Raw genomic sequence first — 15,532 nt, forward strand, 5'->3', positions numbered from 1 at the left:
CACTTTATCTGATGTCAAAGTGAAGGGTGGGATCTTTAAATTTTTGTAAGCATAACATTTAGGCTGAGCAGACAACAGGAAGAATCTTCATATTTACTGGGACAGATGTGCCAAAACTAATTATTTTATTCAGACACCCTATTTTTAGTATGCTGAGGGTTCTTTTTGTTTTTTTTTTTTGCTTCTTAAATGCATGACTTCCTTTGAGGGAGGAAGGCTTGTTTAGCAGTGCTACAGAAGAGTCCAGTTTAAGAAGGTTATAGCTTGGCATGGACCAAGTAGATACTGGGAAACAAAACAGTTCTTCAAGCTTTATAGTTGCCCCAAAGCTCCATCAGTGCAACGCTGCACTCTCATCCTCAGGGAACAGGCACATCAGTTCTGATTTACTGCACAGGGACAGCTAAAGGTGACCCTGCTCTCTGACACCAACCAGCCAGCTGTGCTCTTTTCAGTTGGTCCCAGCTGGGCTTTCTGTTGCCTGAGAGGGCCTGATATGAGGAAGTAACTGCTTTGTTCAGTTATTGCAGCTGTCTCCTGGATCATTCTAAAGGGAAACTCCTGAGTAAGCTCAGGAAAGTGAGCTGGTTTTGCTGGTAGATACTGTGATGTGCTTTTGAATGGCTTCCAGCACACCACCCTCTTCCCCATTACCTCCTCGGTGTCTTCATGGTTAACAAGCAAAAAAACCACCCCTTTTTTGTTCTGAGCTACAGTATATACAATGGGGTGCTGATGTAATGGGAAGAAGTGATAGGCAAGGAGCATCCGCAACACTGCATGCTTCTCTAGCTCTAAGACGAACATCTTACAGGATGGATCTGCAGACAAGAACATTTCTGTTTCAACTAGTTTGAAATAGCTAGTCTAGGTGCAGATCCAACATCATAGGCTGCATAACCTACCCTGGCTTTCGACTAAATACCAAAGCAACCTGCCCATGAAGTGCATGATCTTATCGCTACATGAACACCATACCCAAGCCAGCATCAGCTAACTCTGACCACTGAAGTTGGAAATAAATGGCTAGGTTAAAAATCAAACAGGACAGAGGGACTGCCAGCTCCTGGTTATTTGGATGCAAGTCAGGTGGGACAAACACTAGGACCAAAGTCTCACAGTCTCTGTGAGCCCCTCACTTAATTGTAGCCTAAGAGAAGAAACTGGAGAAAAAGGCCATATCCGCTTCAGTGGGATCAAGCTGATATGACATTCAAAGAAATGTCACTGAAGACTTTGAAGCAAAAGTCCACACAGTTCAGAGCAGTGAACTCCAAATCAGCCCACCTAACTGGCCTTTGAATCATAGAATCTTAACAGTTGCTACCATTTGACTGCACAGAGGACATTTCCCCTGTTCTTGAAGTAAGGATGCCAATTAGCTTAACCAGTCAGAAATAAAGATAGCATTTTTTCAACTCAGTGCTCAAAGCTAGGAAATTATGTATGGTTCTTACACAGAAGCAAGATACTGCTGAAGCTGCTAAGGCCTTGCATTTCTCCCGCACTATAAAGTACAAGTTGGTCTCTTGCCCCTTAGCTGGGCAGTTTCCTTCATTAAGTTTGAAACACAGCAGAGGAAGTAACTCAGCTGACGACTGCTCACTGCTTTGACACAGTAATTCCTAAAGGGGTCCTCAGAAAGCAGCAATTCTTTAGAAAAACCTAGTGGTATGCTATTATTCAAAACCTTCCCACGTGGTGTTACAGCTTGCTGGAGCTACCAAGGGCTGTAGAATAACCTGCTCTCCAAGATGTGAAAATCTCCTTGATATACTGCCATCCTCAGTGAACTGCTAGCACGGGCTATGGCTGCTACTCTTCCCATTACTTTCCCCCATTTGCTTTAAAGACAGATAACTTTCTCCTGCAGCCAACACAAGCAAGTAACTGGAAGAGAACCTCCGCAGAGCTCACTGTCCTGAGGCACACATGGGGGAATGGAAGAGCTGTGAAGACACAGCAGTGCATCTGGCTTGGATAAGCTGGGCATCCAAATTTCTTCCAAATTACTAGGTTACCAGTATAATAAAGACAAATGTTTTATCTGTTAAACTTTTTGCCTTTTGCTCACAGCACCTGTCTGCAAAAGTACTGTCAATTTTATCTTGAGGACTTCATTTTCAATATATATATGGCAGGATGAGAAATGTCTCAATGATGATGGTTTGTTTTCCTTTGACATCTCAGGACAAGCATCTCCCAGAATGATATTTTCTTCTGGGAGACGTCCATATAAAACCAGACAGCTGCAAAATGTAACTAAGTATAATAAATGGCTCTATGTTCCTGTCCACACACTTTTGTGTCACCAAGCATCCAATCAGCAAAAGAAACATCTACTTCTCTCTTTATCTCAGTCCACAGATCTCAAGATGTACCACATCCTCAGCTCCAACCTCCAAAGGTAAGAGAAGGATACGACAGAACTCACCTCAGCTGCATGCCTTTGAAAAGGTATATACAGAATTCAATTAATTACAGAGATTATAGTAAATATGAAACTCTCTACTGCATCACTCTCAGAAAGCCACCCTAAGGGGGAGGCTTCCACTTTTGAAACAACAGAAGATTTGAAGATACCAATATTTGCCCATATTTCCTGACCAGCTCCAGCCACTGCAAGAGATAGCTGTTGAAAGAAGCTAAGTCTGAACTGAGCTAGTCAGGAATCTATCAAATGCTGATTTGTGAGAGTTGAAATGAAGAACAATCACTGTAATAATAACCTATTCATCACTAAGTAGTGTTGGTCAGGTATAATGATCTTACCAATATGATGTTTATTCTAGTATACCGCAAACATTTTATACCGAAGCATCAGAGCAAACAGTTTTGCTAAGTAGATTTTATACATTTATAAGCCTATTACACATAAATATTTCCCTAGCAAGCTTTTGTTCTTTTTTTTTATCATTTCATGTTGAGGGTACAGTGCTAGCACCACACATCCAATAAAGCACGTATTTCAGTTGAGCTGTGACTTCATTTTTAGTGTTAGTTCTTATTATAGCATACCTCTTTTAACAAAGATGCCAGTAAGTCCAGAAAGTTCTCCTGATTATTATGAACAATTAAACACATTGCTACATACAATTCAAAAATCATGATTTTATTTTCATCTGCTAGAACGTAACTGTTATTAAATTGGCCAGATATTTCCTTGGCCAGTCATCTGCTTAGAAAATCCATTTCTCCTTATTTTTTTAAATCAGGTTCCCTTTTCCTGAAATAAAGCTTACCTGTTACTTCACAAGGCTCACCCGTTTCACAAAAAAGGACAAAGTGTTTTTTGCAGAGTATTTTGTGGAGAAATGTAGTATTAAAATTGTTCATCTGTGTTAACTGAATACACCTGCTTCAGAAAGTAAGTCTGGGTCTATAAACCACTTCTGGTTTGCCATGTGTAAATCAGGACGGCAGACATTTTGAAACTGAATAAAAAAGTGCTGTGAGTGCTCTATGTGACTTTACGTGACCTCCGGTGTGAATGTTTCCCCTACATTTTTTCTGAGATGGCAAGATATGGTGTTTTCTAACATCTTGTTTGCATTGCTGGCCTTTAAATAGAAAAGCAGCAACAAGGTTATCTTCTATCTTGTACACAGTAATCCCACTTGTATTCTACGATCTGTACTAATGACAAACAGCAAGCGATGCCTAATTCCTGCAACCTCAAAACTTCATTTCTGCTCTTTGAACTATGTGAAAAGCATGGCTTCTCTTCCTTTCCCAAGAGGAATGCAGAATTCCCAGCCTATTTGCGGTGCTATTACTGCAGCAATGAGACACTTCAACAGCAAGAACTGATTTTCATGAGTGGGCGAACAATGTCTTTTGCTCTCCTGCCACAAATAGCTGTACAACAAAATATGCCATCTGTGATGTCTCTTCCTGCAAGACTCTGCACCTCAGTTCAACAAACCACTTAACAGGTATGACTACGCTGCAGATAAAAAGTAGACATACTTTTTAGTATATAGTTCATAATGCTCATAATTTCAACATCAGGGACTTCCAGTCCTCTCATCTTACGTCTGCCTTGTGTGCCATTTGTCCAGGTGTGTCCAGCCACCTGAACAGTCAGGAAGCATGCTCAAGCTTGTTTCAAAGACAACATTATAGATGCAGGTTCTAAAGGTATGTTGCTGATCAACAATGAAGCAACAAGAAAATAGAAAATGATTTTGCAGAAGGTGCTCTTATCTCATCAGGGTCCCTGGAGTTTCAAACATAAATATGTTTACATATAAAAGAAACTGGTGGGACATTTGCAGAACTTAGTTTTCTAGTACATTACCTTTAAGACAAAGCAGTGATCTGTAGGTGCCTTATATTTCACTTTGTGTTGAGAACCATAATAAACATTCATATTCTCAAATTGAATGAAGCATGCCAGGTCCCGTGAGGTCTACAAATGAAAACCAAGCACATCATTGTAAGAACAAATTGAATTTTGATGTGAAACTCATTAGCAGCATTTTTTCAAGTGCATGAATGCCAATACTTCTTAATTTTTTAACTGTCATGAAGTTGACTGAAGATGAATTTTAAGTGTGTGCATTCTTAAACTAACAGTTGGAAGAGTGTCAGTACACCTTAAGAACGATATGTAACAGCGTAGCATTTCACTGTTGTTCTGGTTTTGATGTGCTTTATTGCTTTGTATGGAGGTTTTGGCTTATGATTAATAAGACCAAACAGAACACCACAGTAAGAAATGCCTCTAGTAAAATAGATATAGGCCTTGCAACCACACCCTTACAATTCTGAGTGGAGAAAGAAGGTCTGGGGTTCTAAATTGCTTTGGAAGCTTGTTTGTCTGTGATATGTGTAACAAACAAACTGTCATCAGGAAATAAGAACACATTTCATCTGGTTTGCTTTGGATTTCCTCAAATTTTCTGGCATCGGTCCTTTTCTGCTTATAATATTTGCTTGTTCACAACATGTTGCTGAAGTAACAAGGTTCCTGTTGCTGGCACACTTCTCAGCGCAGAATTCTGTACACAAAGCACAGTTTTTGTAGTCTTTGAGTGGAAAAGCAAAAGCGGTTCTGTCACATGATCACTGCTGGCTAACCTGAGAAATCAGGAAATTGTGAAAGAAAAGAAAAAACAAATCACAAACCCTCTCTCCCGCTAAGATTGGGTTATATTTCCATGCATGATGGTTCTAGGCTGTGCTCATTCTTGCTGATATTTTCATTACAATGCACTCTTAAGTTGTATTTATTTACAAAGTGAGTTTGCAAGTAAGATTGGTGGGGAGGAGATGCTCCATACTGTAGGTAGACAGAGCTTCTCTCTCTTCCGTTTCCCCTGAAGCTGATGTCAGGGATTTTGTCATTAACTGTGTGGACCTAGGATTTAAGCTCCTAAACATGCTCAAAACCTTTCCTTTATGAACCAGGTAATGGCAATTAAGACCAATATGTATGCAGTTGTTATTTTCTTCTAAGTAAGGAACAAGATTTTATGGAAGAGACAAAGAAACTTCTTGTTAGTATTTCTGCAGTGTTAGTATGTCAAAGTAATACAACTAACAGAAACAAATCTTAAAACTGTATCTGCAGTTCTGAATCTGTTGTTCTGTGACTCTGTCCATTCACAGCATGGTTTTGAATGGGATGTAAGTGGAGGAACACTGAAGAAATTAAGACAGCAGTGCTGACTGGTGCCTGGTTTGTAAAGGAAAAAGCCTCAAACAAAAGCCACCAAAGGCATGTGAGTACAGTAATCTGAACGTGTCCCTATATTTTCATTTTTGCAATGTATTGTACAGCCAACATGAAGTGCCAAAGGTTTGCCAGACTTTGCTTTTTTGTAACAAGTGAGAACATGATTACATGACGAATTTCAAAACAGCTGCAGCAGCTGAAGATACTATTGTCTACCAACTGTTTCTGTACCTCAATGAAAGATCACTCGACCCACAACTGAATGGGTTGCACATATGCAAGGTGCACATGCACTCTTTGTACCACCCGGATATCAACTCTCACAGTTTAAGGGCTTTGACTGAAGAGCACTACTGAATTCTGCTGCAGTGCTTTAAGTTGTTTAGCAGCCTCAGTGCACCCTGCCCATCTACTAGAGATTACTGTCTGCATGGAAGACGTGTACCTGAACCTCAGCTGTTCCAATACAGATTCCAGTAATTAACTTCAAACACCATTAAACAGATTTGAGCTAAGAGATTTGACTTTCTCCAGAACGCCTCAGGCATGGACACATACATCCTTTTTCTGAAGGCTGTTAAAGAAGCAGGAGCAAACAGTTGATTGTGGTACTTTTTTAAAGAGCCACTCTATCTCGAAAAGAACTAGATTCAAAGTTCTCAATTCCTGTGAGTGACTGAGTTGGTAAAATAGTGAGGTTGAAGCACTCACACAGTTCCTTAAAATGGCTCAGTTATAGGTAGTACAGGCTACCCTGCCTATAACAACTAACAGGCAATAAAGTGTTAAACAGCTGTTATGAGGTGACATGGCTTGGTGCATGGCTCCATCCTGAGCCAGTATTTGCAGTCTATCACCTGAAAAAAGAAAGCACTTTCCTAATTTTCACTCTGATAGGAAGTCACTGAAATGGGTATCACTGGATGACGAAAAAGGCTGGGTAACTATCAGTATAGGCTTGCCCTGTTTGGCACTGTACTGCTGGCTATCACTGGAGGCAGGCTACAGGGAAAGCCCAAGATGGACTTTTCATTTGACTATTCTTATATTCTTTCTACCTTAAGTGCCTTCCAAATAGCATTCTAGTTCCTAATTGCTAGGATGTTGTGTGTGTGTAACATGATTTGAGGACTGGAAGCTGATATCTCACGGTCAGGTAAAGTCCAAATGAATTACTGTGAAATCAGCAAGGTAATCTAGGTCTGCCTTTCATTGGGGTATAAACATAGGTCACTGGAGCAGCATCACGGCATTCCTTTACAAGCTATCTTTTTTCCTTCCTTCATAGTTTAATCAGGGAATGGCAGAACAGTTTCATAGGACGAATCGTAACAGCAAAGCTCCATTAGCAGCACCAGAACTTCCAAACATGAAGCATTAGCAGAGCTGTAAGTGGTAGCAGAAGTAGCTTTCAAAACACACAAAAAAATAACCCCCAAGAAACCCAAAACCAAACCCCAAAAAGACCCACCAGTCCCAGAAGCCAACATTCTACCCCATCACTGTGGAAATGAGAAACCAGCTGCCCTTATGGCCAACATGCACAGGGCCCTGTTGCTTCTCCAGTGCTAGCAATTCAGACTCTTGAAATATTTTGCAATATTAAATGTCAGTGCATTTGATTTGGTCAGGTGGATACTTCTGTCTCCCTTCTGCACAAAAGGCAGGCTTAAAAAGCATAACACATTCTCTAGGTAAAGATCATGGTAGGAAAAAATGTGTAGCATTTCTGCATGCTAGCTACTGGCATAGAAATTCAGTATCAAACAAAGTAGAATTCCACCTTTTTGTGATAAGAAATTAGTTTACTTGAGAACTAAAGTATTCTTCCACAGGAAACCCACGTAACAGTGAAGCATTTTGGCAGCATAACACTCCCTGAAGGGTGCTGTGCTGTTTTGCTTTCCCTACTGGCTTCCGGAGGAGTGCTATTTCACTAATGCTTTTATCTATCCATAGAAATCAAAGGAGAGAAACGTGACAGGATTCAGGGACTACATTCCAGTATTTGCACAAGTGGTGTAGTCAAAGTTAAACCAAAAAAACCCCAACCCTCTCAGATGCACCAGACGCTGCTCTTGAAATGTCATCTTGGGAGTTCTTCACTTTCACCTATGTGAATTGTTTTATTGCTATAAAGATTATTTGGCTTCCTGACCTTGGTTTTTCCTTTGGGAACATAATAAATTCCAGAAGCTCGTAGAAGAAAGTAACGCCTCTTCCATGACTTTTTTCCATCCTCTTTTAAATAAAGGGCCCCTTCAAGCTCTGGCACAACGACAGATGTCCCACAGAAGCTTTCCTGTGCAACAAGAATACACAAAACAGATTTCATTTAAGCACAACCCTATTAATAGGAGAAAAATGCTCCCTTGTAAAACAGAGACTTTTACTGTGACAGTGAACACCTGAACGTGGGGAATTCAGTTCTCAGGGAGATGAACACCTTAGACAGGCAAAGGAAACTTCCAAGCTACTGTGGCAACTCAGCCATGCAAGGTGGGCACTCACACTGGAAAAGGAGGCTCGCAGAACCTCCATTCTCTACAGGGTCAAGCTAAAACCTACAAAAGGTTTTAACTACACGTAGATGTGCTCAGTGAAGGCAATAAAACAGAATGGCTGGTACTACTGCTGTTGTTTTTTCTCTGTTGCTGGATCTACAGGTTCTGTAGAGAAATACTTCTACAGAGAGAATCTTCAGGCACTGTTTAGAGCTCTAAAAACAGTAAAGGAAAAAAATGCCCTCAATCTCTGCTTTCACTTTTAAATACATGCTAGCATTTAGAACGCTGTTTAAACAAATACACTTCATTGTTTGCTTGAAGGACCTACTGTTCAGTAATTTTTAATGCCAACATGCTTATCACTTTATGTTTTCATTTAGAATTTACCAGGACTTCTGCTGGTTGATATCTGGTACCTTCATGAGATGCACTTAACTTTGAAATAGGAATCCCCAGTTGCCTGAGAACAGCATTTCCTTTGTGAATTCCTACCAAGTCAAAATGCTTGCCAAGAGAACTGTGATAACTGCATCTTTCATATGGCTCTGGATTTTTCACTCTCAAAACATGCAACTGAAGTAAACCTTCAGCAGGAAAGGCAAGAGGCTGAACAGACTTTCTGGAAAGTGCAAAGGTTCTTTTTGTGTTGTAGTGCAGCCAGTAATTTGAGGTAGTGAGAAGTACATCTACTTCTAGTCCAAAAGATAGTTGTTTGCTACTGATCAACCTTACTAATAATATAAAGTCACAATGGCTGGTCTAATGGTGTGGCAGAGCTGTTTCTTCCACTCATATTCGTGTAACACTGCTTTAATTGTTATCATGGCATTACACTTCACAGACACAGTAAGTGAAATCGTTTCACGGCACTGGGTCTGTAACAACAAAATCTCCATCATTTATACTCTCTGAAGGGGGATACAGTCTGCATTGTAATGGTGAGCAGCAGATGCAGAGGAAAATCCAATGTTAAACCTTAGACACAATGACACCAACCAGCACAGAATGTCCTGTTACACATTTTCCCACAAAGAACTAAATGCTGCTGTTGCAGAGCAGACGCAGAAGGTGGCAGAGTTTCGGTGACATCTGCATCATTAACCCAGAAAGTCAGCTTACCTCCAGTAAAGCCTCTTTGCTTTTATCATTCATTTCTTTGCTTTCATTCCTCCCTTTGCTTGCAAGGTAGAAGTTCTGATTAAGACACAAAAGAAATTGATGCTCATTATAAAGAGAGCAATACAAGTAACTAGATCACTACAGACCCATTCAATAGTGAAGTCTTTCAGTATTGAGTACCCAAGCCAGCAGATGCAAGAGGCCTATACCTATGGACTCTTCTGATAGAAAACTTTAATCACAGCTGCCTCATCATGAGTTTTAATTCTTTATTTTGAATAAAGTTCAGAAGTTATCCAAAATTACTTCTGCCTACGGATATACAGCCTTCCAAATTTTTGAAAACACTGGCTTATGCTTTTGGCTGTTTTTCTGATCAATGGGTTTGATTTTATCATTCCAATTTTCACCACTTCCCATATTATTACAGACAGTAGAGAACATAACATGTTGGTGTGCTGGAGCACGTGCAGTGGCTTTGCTGAACACCAACCATGGTCAAATAGCAGAGCCGATTGCCTGCTGAGAGTACAGCTGCTGAGCATGAAGGAAGCAGGCAGATGAAGGAGCTATGCCATGCATCGAATTCTTGTATTTCACCGTTTTCTAAATGAAAGTGCATGTAGAAGAGGAGCTTGAGAAATACTTGATACATGGGACAGTCTTACTGATTTCCCTGGAATTAGTCAAAAAGCTAAGTTTGCAGAACAAAGGGCATAAACCAAACACACACCATTGTATAGGAAATAGACAAAATTGTAAAATCCCAACAAATATTGAAAGCTATCTACTTAAAAACAACTCCAAATTCCATAATTCTTCAGCGATTCCATAGGAAGAAAACTAAGAGTTTTTCTGACTTTTTATCTCCATTTTTTCAAGTCTCAAGACTACGAGAATATGGCAACATATTTACACGCCTAAAACTCCATAATGACTGAACTGCAACACAAATGCAAGTATTACCGAAATTAAAACAAGAAGTGTGTAAATGAAGGAACATGCTGTTGCTATAGCATAAGAAAGAAACAAACAAACAGCATATCTTCCCTGCCAGCATAACATGTTTACAGCAGTGAAGTTCATCTGAAGTGAAACCCTCCTATCCCGCACAACCACAGCTTCTTTCTCAAGCAGCACAGTGAACAGCTGTCTGCCAGAATACAAGCCTCACAGCAGACAGCTTTTGGAGGGGCACCAGGAGAGGAAGGGGAAGAAGCGTGGGTGATCTCAAAATCAGTTCTTTAAAAGCTTCCTTAAAATTTCACAGTAAGTCAGACAGGGACATTAGAAAAACAGCCACCTGCAATTTGGCCTATGCTGATACCACGTTTATGGAATGAACGTAAGAACCTTGAACATTCAATACAACACACAGTTATGCCAGGAAATACTGCTGGCTCCAAACTGCCTGGGCACATTTTTAGCCCATGGCTGAAGGTAAGCAAGCACTAAGGATCACAGCTTTATGACTATATCTGAAGACAGTATTCATAGTGGAAAAAACCTCAAACTATCTCGAAACAAAACCTGCTTAAAAGTGTATTCTCAGTGCAACCCAAACAGCGATGCCTGCCAATGCAGTAAAGCCATAGGTCTGAGTGAGGTGACAATGCTTCACTCATCCCACTGGGGAAAAAAAGACACTGTTCTGAGTCAAGTCCTCTGTACATGGGCAACAGCTCTTCTTGAGAGGGAGCACTATCACAGCACTGCTGGCTTGATGTTGGTACTTCTTTTTCACTGATGAGCGTATGAAGAGAAGCCTCAAAGGGCACTGTTAGGCTGGGTTGGGCCTCCAGACTTCGGGATGGATTTGGAAAGTAGAGGAACATGCAAGTTGTAAGCTGCCTTCTGTAGATCATTAAAAAATAGACATAGTACAACCCCTAAAATACCCAGTGAAGATTTATTTATCAAGGTAAGTACACCTTATCACTCTCTCAACAAGGCTTGGCTCATCAGCTTTACTACCAGTGGCAAGAGCATTCATCTGGCTCAGTCAGACTTCAGTGCACTGATAATAAGAAAACAAAGGTCCTCTGATTAGAACTGATTCACATTCAGGCATCTGGCATTTATTTAGCAGAAACAGACCACCCTGTACTGACACAATCAGTGGTAAAGAGAGAAAGTTTGTAATGATATCCATGCTGGATCTTTAACAACGCAGCTTTTTCATTAGGGAAACTGGGCTCTGTCACCTAAACCAACATTACACAGATGCACACTGTCATCTTTCACCTGTCAACACACATTTCATTTATTACCTCCTTTATGTCTCTACCCTGAAATCTGCAAGTACCTGGTACTTATTAGTTGTCAGCAGCCAAAAACCTGGGGAGCAGACTGTACTTGTTTTATCACTGTGTGGTCTCCTATTTTTGATTGGAAGCATTCATCTATAGGAGACAAACCACATGTGTCCACAAGAAGTCATTCCAAGTCCAGTAGCCAAAGGTCATGATAAAAGGCAAGCTTCTTCCTGTCTGAGGACACCACTAGGAAATACACATTTGGTTTGAGATGTTAGGTCATTAATGGGACGAGATGTGGCTACGGGGTAGCTCTCTGCATATGTCTACAGATTTGAGAATTAACTATTTTTTGCATTCAAAGGATAATTTTCTCTTGATAAACAGCTGAGCTTACTGAACAGGATGGATTCATCATCTTGGACTGGTAACGTAAGAAAGCAAACATAAAGGGTTATTTTAACAAACAAAACAAAGTATGCTGTCACGCTTTGACATTGGGTTTGCTTTGTTTGCACTGTTTGGGTTATCTGATGCTGAAGTGAGCTGGTATTTTTGCTGAATTATTCCCTGTGCCTACACAACCCCAGACTAGCTGAAGCTGACATAAAGCCAGTTGCTCTCCTATGCCATTCTGCTTGACTCAGAATGCAGAGCTATAGTGGCAGTCTTGACATGTACGCTAGCCAGGTATGAGACCCTTCAGAAACACTAGGTGATGACCCATCTATGTCATTACATTAGCAGGAAATTGCACAAAAGAAAATCTTGTAAAGATTTTACAGCCATCTTAAGTTGATTCTGTGCTTTGTACTGTAAAGCACCAGTAGTGTATGCATACAACCTTTCCATTCAGGGATACAACCATTCCATTTTGTGTGGAAAGGCAGGGAATAAAATTCAGGCTGTACCTCTCTCCTCTGTATAAGCCTCAAACAGTGGAAGACAGAAGGTGTTTTCAACAGCTTCAAAGAACATCTCTGGTGGCATGTAAGCAAACCAAATTGGGCTCATAGTAGAAACAGCAGCATTAACTACTGCACTGCCAAACTCTCTGATCAGTGTTCCGTGCCTCTGTATTTGTAAAAATGAATTCCGTAAATGAAAAACATCTCTCTCATACTTTTCTTCATACATAGCCCTATAGAAGCTGGAATTCAGCAGCTATTTGTCAGTATACAGCAAAAACCAGGTGTTCAAGACAGCATCCTCCCTCTGCTTCCCTTTCTGCTTAGATTGTTTTTTTGCTTTCAATCTATTGAACCTGTTTTTCCAGAAGATCTGCAAAGTCCACAAGAGCCACTCTGAAGATAACAAATGTAAAGAAATAAATGAAGCTAAAGGCAAAGCTCTTTTGAAGCCCCTGAAAATTAATTTGCAACTCTGCTTACTTGATTTTATGTTTTAAGAAATCACTTAAAGAAAGCTGATTGTTCATGCCTTGAGGATGATGGTCTTCGTCATTGAAGAGGGGGGAATACGGAACAAATGGAAGACATACATGAACTAGGATGCAGATAACAGCAAAGTATTTAATAGGCTGATTTAAGTCACATGTGTAAAGACTTTCTGCATTACAGTTTCAAAGCAGGAAAAGAACACTTATTGAAGTAGCATCTTCAACTTGAAACCATACCATAGACTGAGATACACTAATAGAGAGTGAAACTAAGATTACTAAAGAGTGGGAGTACAGTGAAAAATAGTACCCTTTTCTCACTTCTATTTCTCTGTGCATATACCAACAAACTCAATAATCAAGTTCCCCACCACTCTTCTATGCTTCCTTCTCTGGGTCACAGTTTTCAAAACAACTTTTCAAGCATGAAACTCACTACTGCTGTCCTGTTACGAAAGACATCACAAATTCTTACTCCACCTCCTTCTCATGCTGTTTAGTACTCTTGCTTTTCAGAAGAAGAAGTAAAATGTCAATTCAGTGTGTGGGTTCTCCATTGGAAGGGATAGCTCTTGCTTTTCGCTTAGATATGAGGGAGCAGAAGTATAAAGTACTCACTATAGAGATTTCAATTCATTTTCATAAATGATGCCCCAAAATAATAAAACCCAAACCAACCAACAATCAAACTAAAAGACACATGAATGTGATGTCACCTGCACTGTTTGAATTTATCCTGTCTGGAAAAATCTAACATGGGGTTCTAAGAGCATGACCAGCGTCTAATTTTAGAGTCCCTTTTTTTCTGAGGCTTACTCTGAGCTTTTTGAAAAGAGGTGTTGAAACCTGACAACCTTTCCTTTCAAGAGTCAAGCACAGCATCCCTCAACCACATAACCAAGCACCACCTTTCCTATGTCATGAAAGTTTTCCTTATTTGCACGTGTACCAACATGTATTTTTGTTTCACTCTTTAGTCAGACTTGTGACACTTCATCTCTGTAGATGAGTTGCTGATGACATTCATGGTACGGTCTTTTACTCTGAGTTCCCTGTAGGGTAAATTGTATCACGGTGAGAAAACGGCAAGAGTGTGCCAGCCTCTGTAAAGAGGGGGACACCTGAGGATTTTGCAGGTGCTTTTTCTAAAATGCATTCCAAATACTTTAAGACATAGTTTTCGGAAACAAAGCTGCAGAAAAAAATATTACAGTACTGCAGGACAAGAATGACAATCTTCCAAAAAAGCCACTGGCATTAGCTGAGCAGCTTGCTGCTAGCACAGACATAGAAGATAAATCCTGCATTTCAAAACTTCAGCTCCTTCTTAAAAAATTAGACATGTTTAATTAATTGTTGTTTAATCTGTACCAGGAATATAACTCATTCATAGAGAGAAACAATGAATATTGGCACAGGACATTTAAGAATTTAAGGATATTTAAGAATTCAAGGAAGAAGTGTTTTACTGTGAAGGTGGTGAGACACTGGCATAGGTTGCCCAGAGAAGTTGTGGCTGCCCCATCCCTGGCAGTGTTCAGGGCCAGGTTGGACAGGGCCTTGATCAACCTGGTCTAGTGGAAGGTGTCCCTACCCATGGCAGGGGGTTGTAACTAAGTGATCTTAAGGTCCTTCCCAGCCCTAACCATTCTACAATTCTGTTTCTATACATACCTTTTCCAGAATTCCACTAGTTTTAGCAATGCAATCATGTTTATAAAATTGTTTTTAAAATGTTTAATTATGTCAAACCTCCATACTGAAAATTCTGTATCACTAATTTGTCTAAGAATCAGTTGTAAGCACCTGGCCACCTGTGGAATCTGACTGGGGTCTTCTTCCAGAAAAATAACCTGCAAGAGTCAAAACCATGAGATCTCCACTGACAACCTCCTTCAGAACAAGCATGAAGAACAACCAACAAGGACTCCAACTGCTGCTTCATTACCACCACAGGCTGTGTCAAAAAAAAGCATTCTGTAGTTTCCTTACTCACAAAATGAGTTTATAAGGCAATCTCGACTGAGCTAGGAGGAAGCGTCTGAAATATACTGAGAATGCCATATCACAGCACTGAATTTCAGTGTCCCATTGGTTACACCGTAATTTCTGTGAGTAGTTAGTTAATCACACATCCTGCCCCCCACTAACTCAGCATTTCCTCTTGGTTTACCTTTTCAGGAACTCACTCGAGATCATGCAATTTACCATGTTTCATTACCTAGTGTGAGCTCTGTCTGTACAACACTTATTATTCTCTGCAAAAAGACAAACTGCTGATATGACTGTGCTAGTCTGCCTGTCTCACAATGTTTGAATTCACTCAGCCTGACAGATGGTTAGACTTTATTACTGGCAAAATATTTCAGTAGTGTGAGAGTTGCAACTGACCCAGTTTCCTTAGGCTGCTCATTTTATACCTTATCACAGAGGGGCTGAAACTCAAGGACTGCAGACATATCCAGATCCAGCCCATCATGTCCTGAGATGGGAGGACAGCGCTGCACTCTTATTCTGGTTTTGGTTCAGGTCATGTTTATTTCTGCAGCTCACTGCAATCCAAATGCCCAGA

The 15,532-nt window shown here is 40.3% G+C and overlaps 1 protein-coding gene and 1 long non-coding RNA gene across 2 annotated transcripts in view; one reads left to right on the top strand and one right to left on the bottom strand.

Moving 5' to 3' along the window:
• Positions 1 to 3,234, top strand: part of LOC133211161 (uncharacterized) — a 33,423-nt gene extending 30,189 nt beyond the window's left edge. Inside the window, exon 4 of the long non-coding RNA XR_009725143.1 lies at positions 2,361 to 3,234. This is a non-coding gene — a long non-coding RNA (uncharacterized LOC133211161). The remainder of the gene's footprint in view (positions 1 to 2,360) is intronic.
• APBB1IP (amyloid beta precursor protein binding family B member 1 interacting protein) overlaps positions 1 to 15,532 on the bottom strand; it is a 44,057-nt gene that overhangs the window by 14,922 nt on the left and 13,603 nt on the right. Inside the window, exons 7-9 of the mRNA XM_061351292.1 lie at positions 9,307 to 9,381; positions 7,839 to 7,982; positions 4,301 to 4,411 (exon numbers count right to left, since the gene is read on the bottom strand). Of these exons, the coding sequence (XP_061207276.1) occupies positions 4,301 to 4,411; positions 7,839 to 7,982; positions 9,307 to 9,381 (330 nt within the window). The remainder of the gene's footprint in view (positions 1 to 4,300; positions 4,412 to 7,838; positions 7,983 to 9,306; positions 9,382 to 15,532) is intronic.

Source organism: Neopsephotus bourkii, unplaced genomic scaffold, assembly GCF_033783945.1.
Source record: "Neopsephotus bourkii isolate Nb327-2 ecotype Australia unplaced genomic scaffold, CSIRO-AGI_Nbou_v1 NB_53, whole genome shotgun sequence".
Lineage (NCBI taxonomy): Eukaryota > Metazoa > Chordata > Aves > Psittaciformes > Psittacidae > Neopsephotus > Neopsephotus bourkii.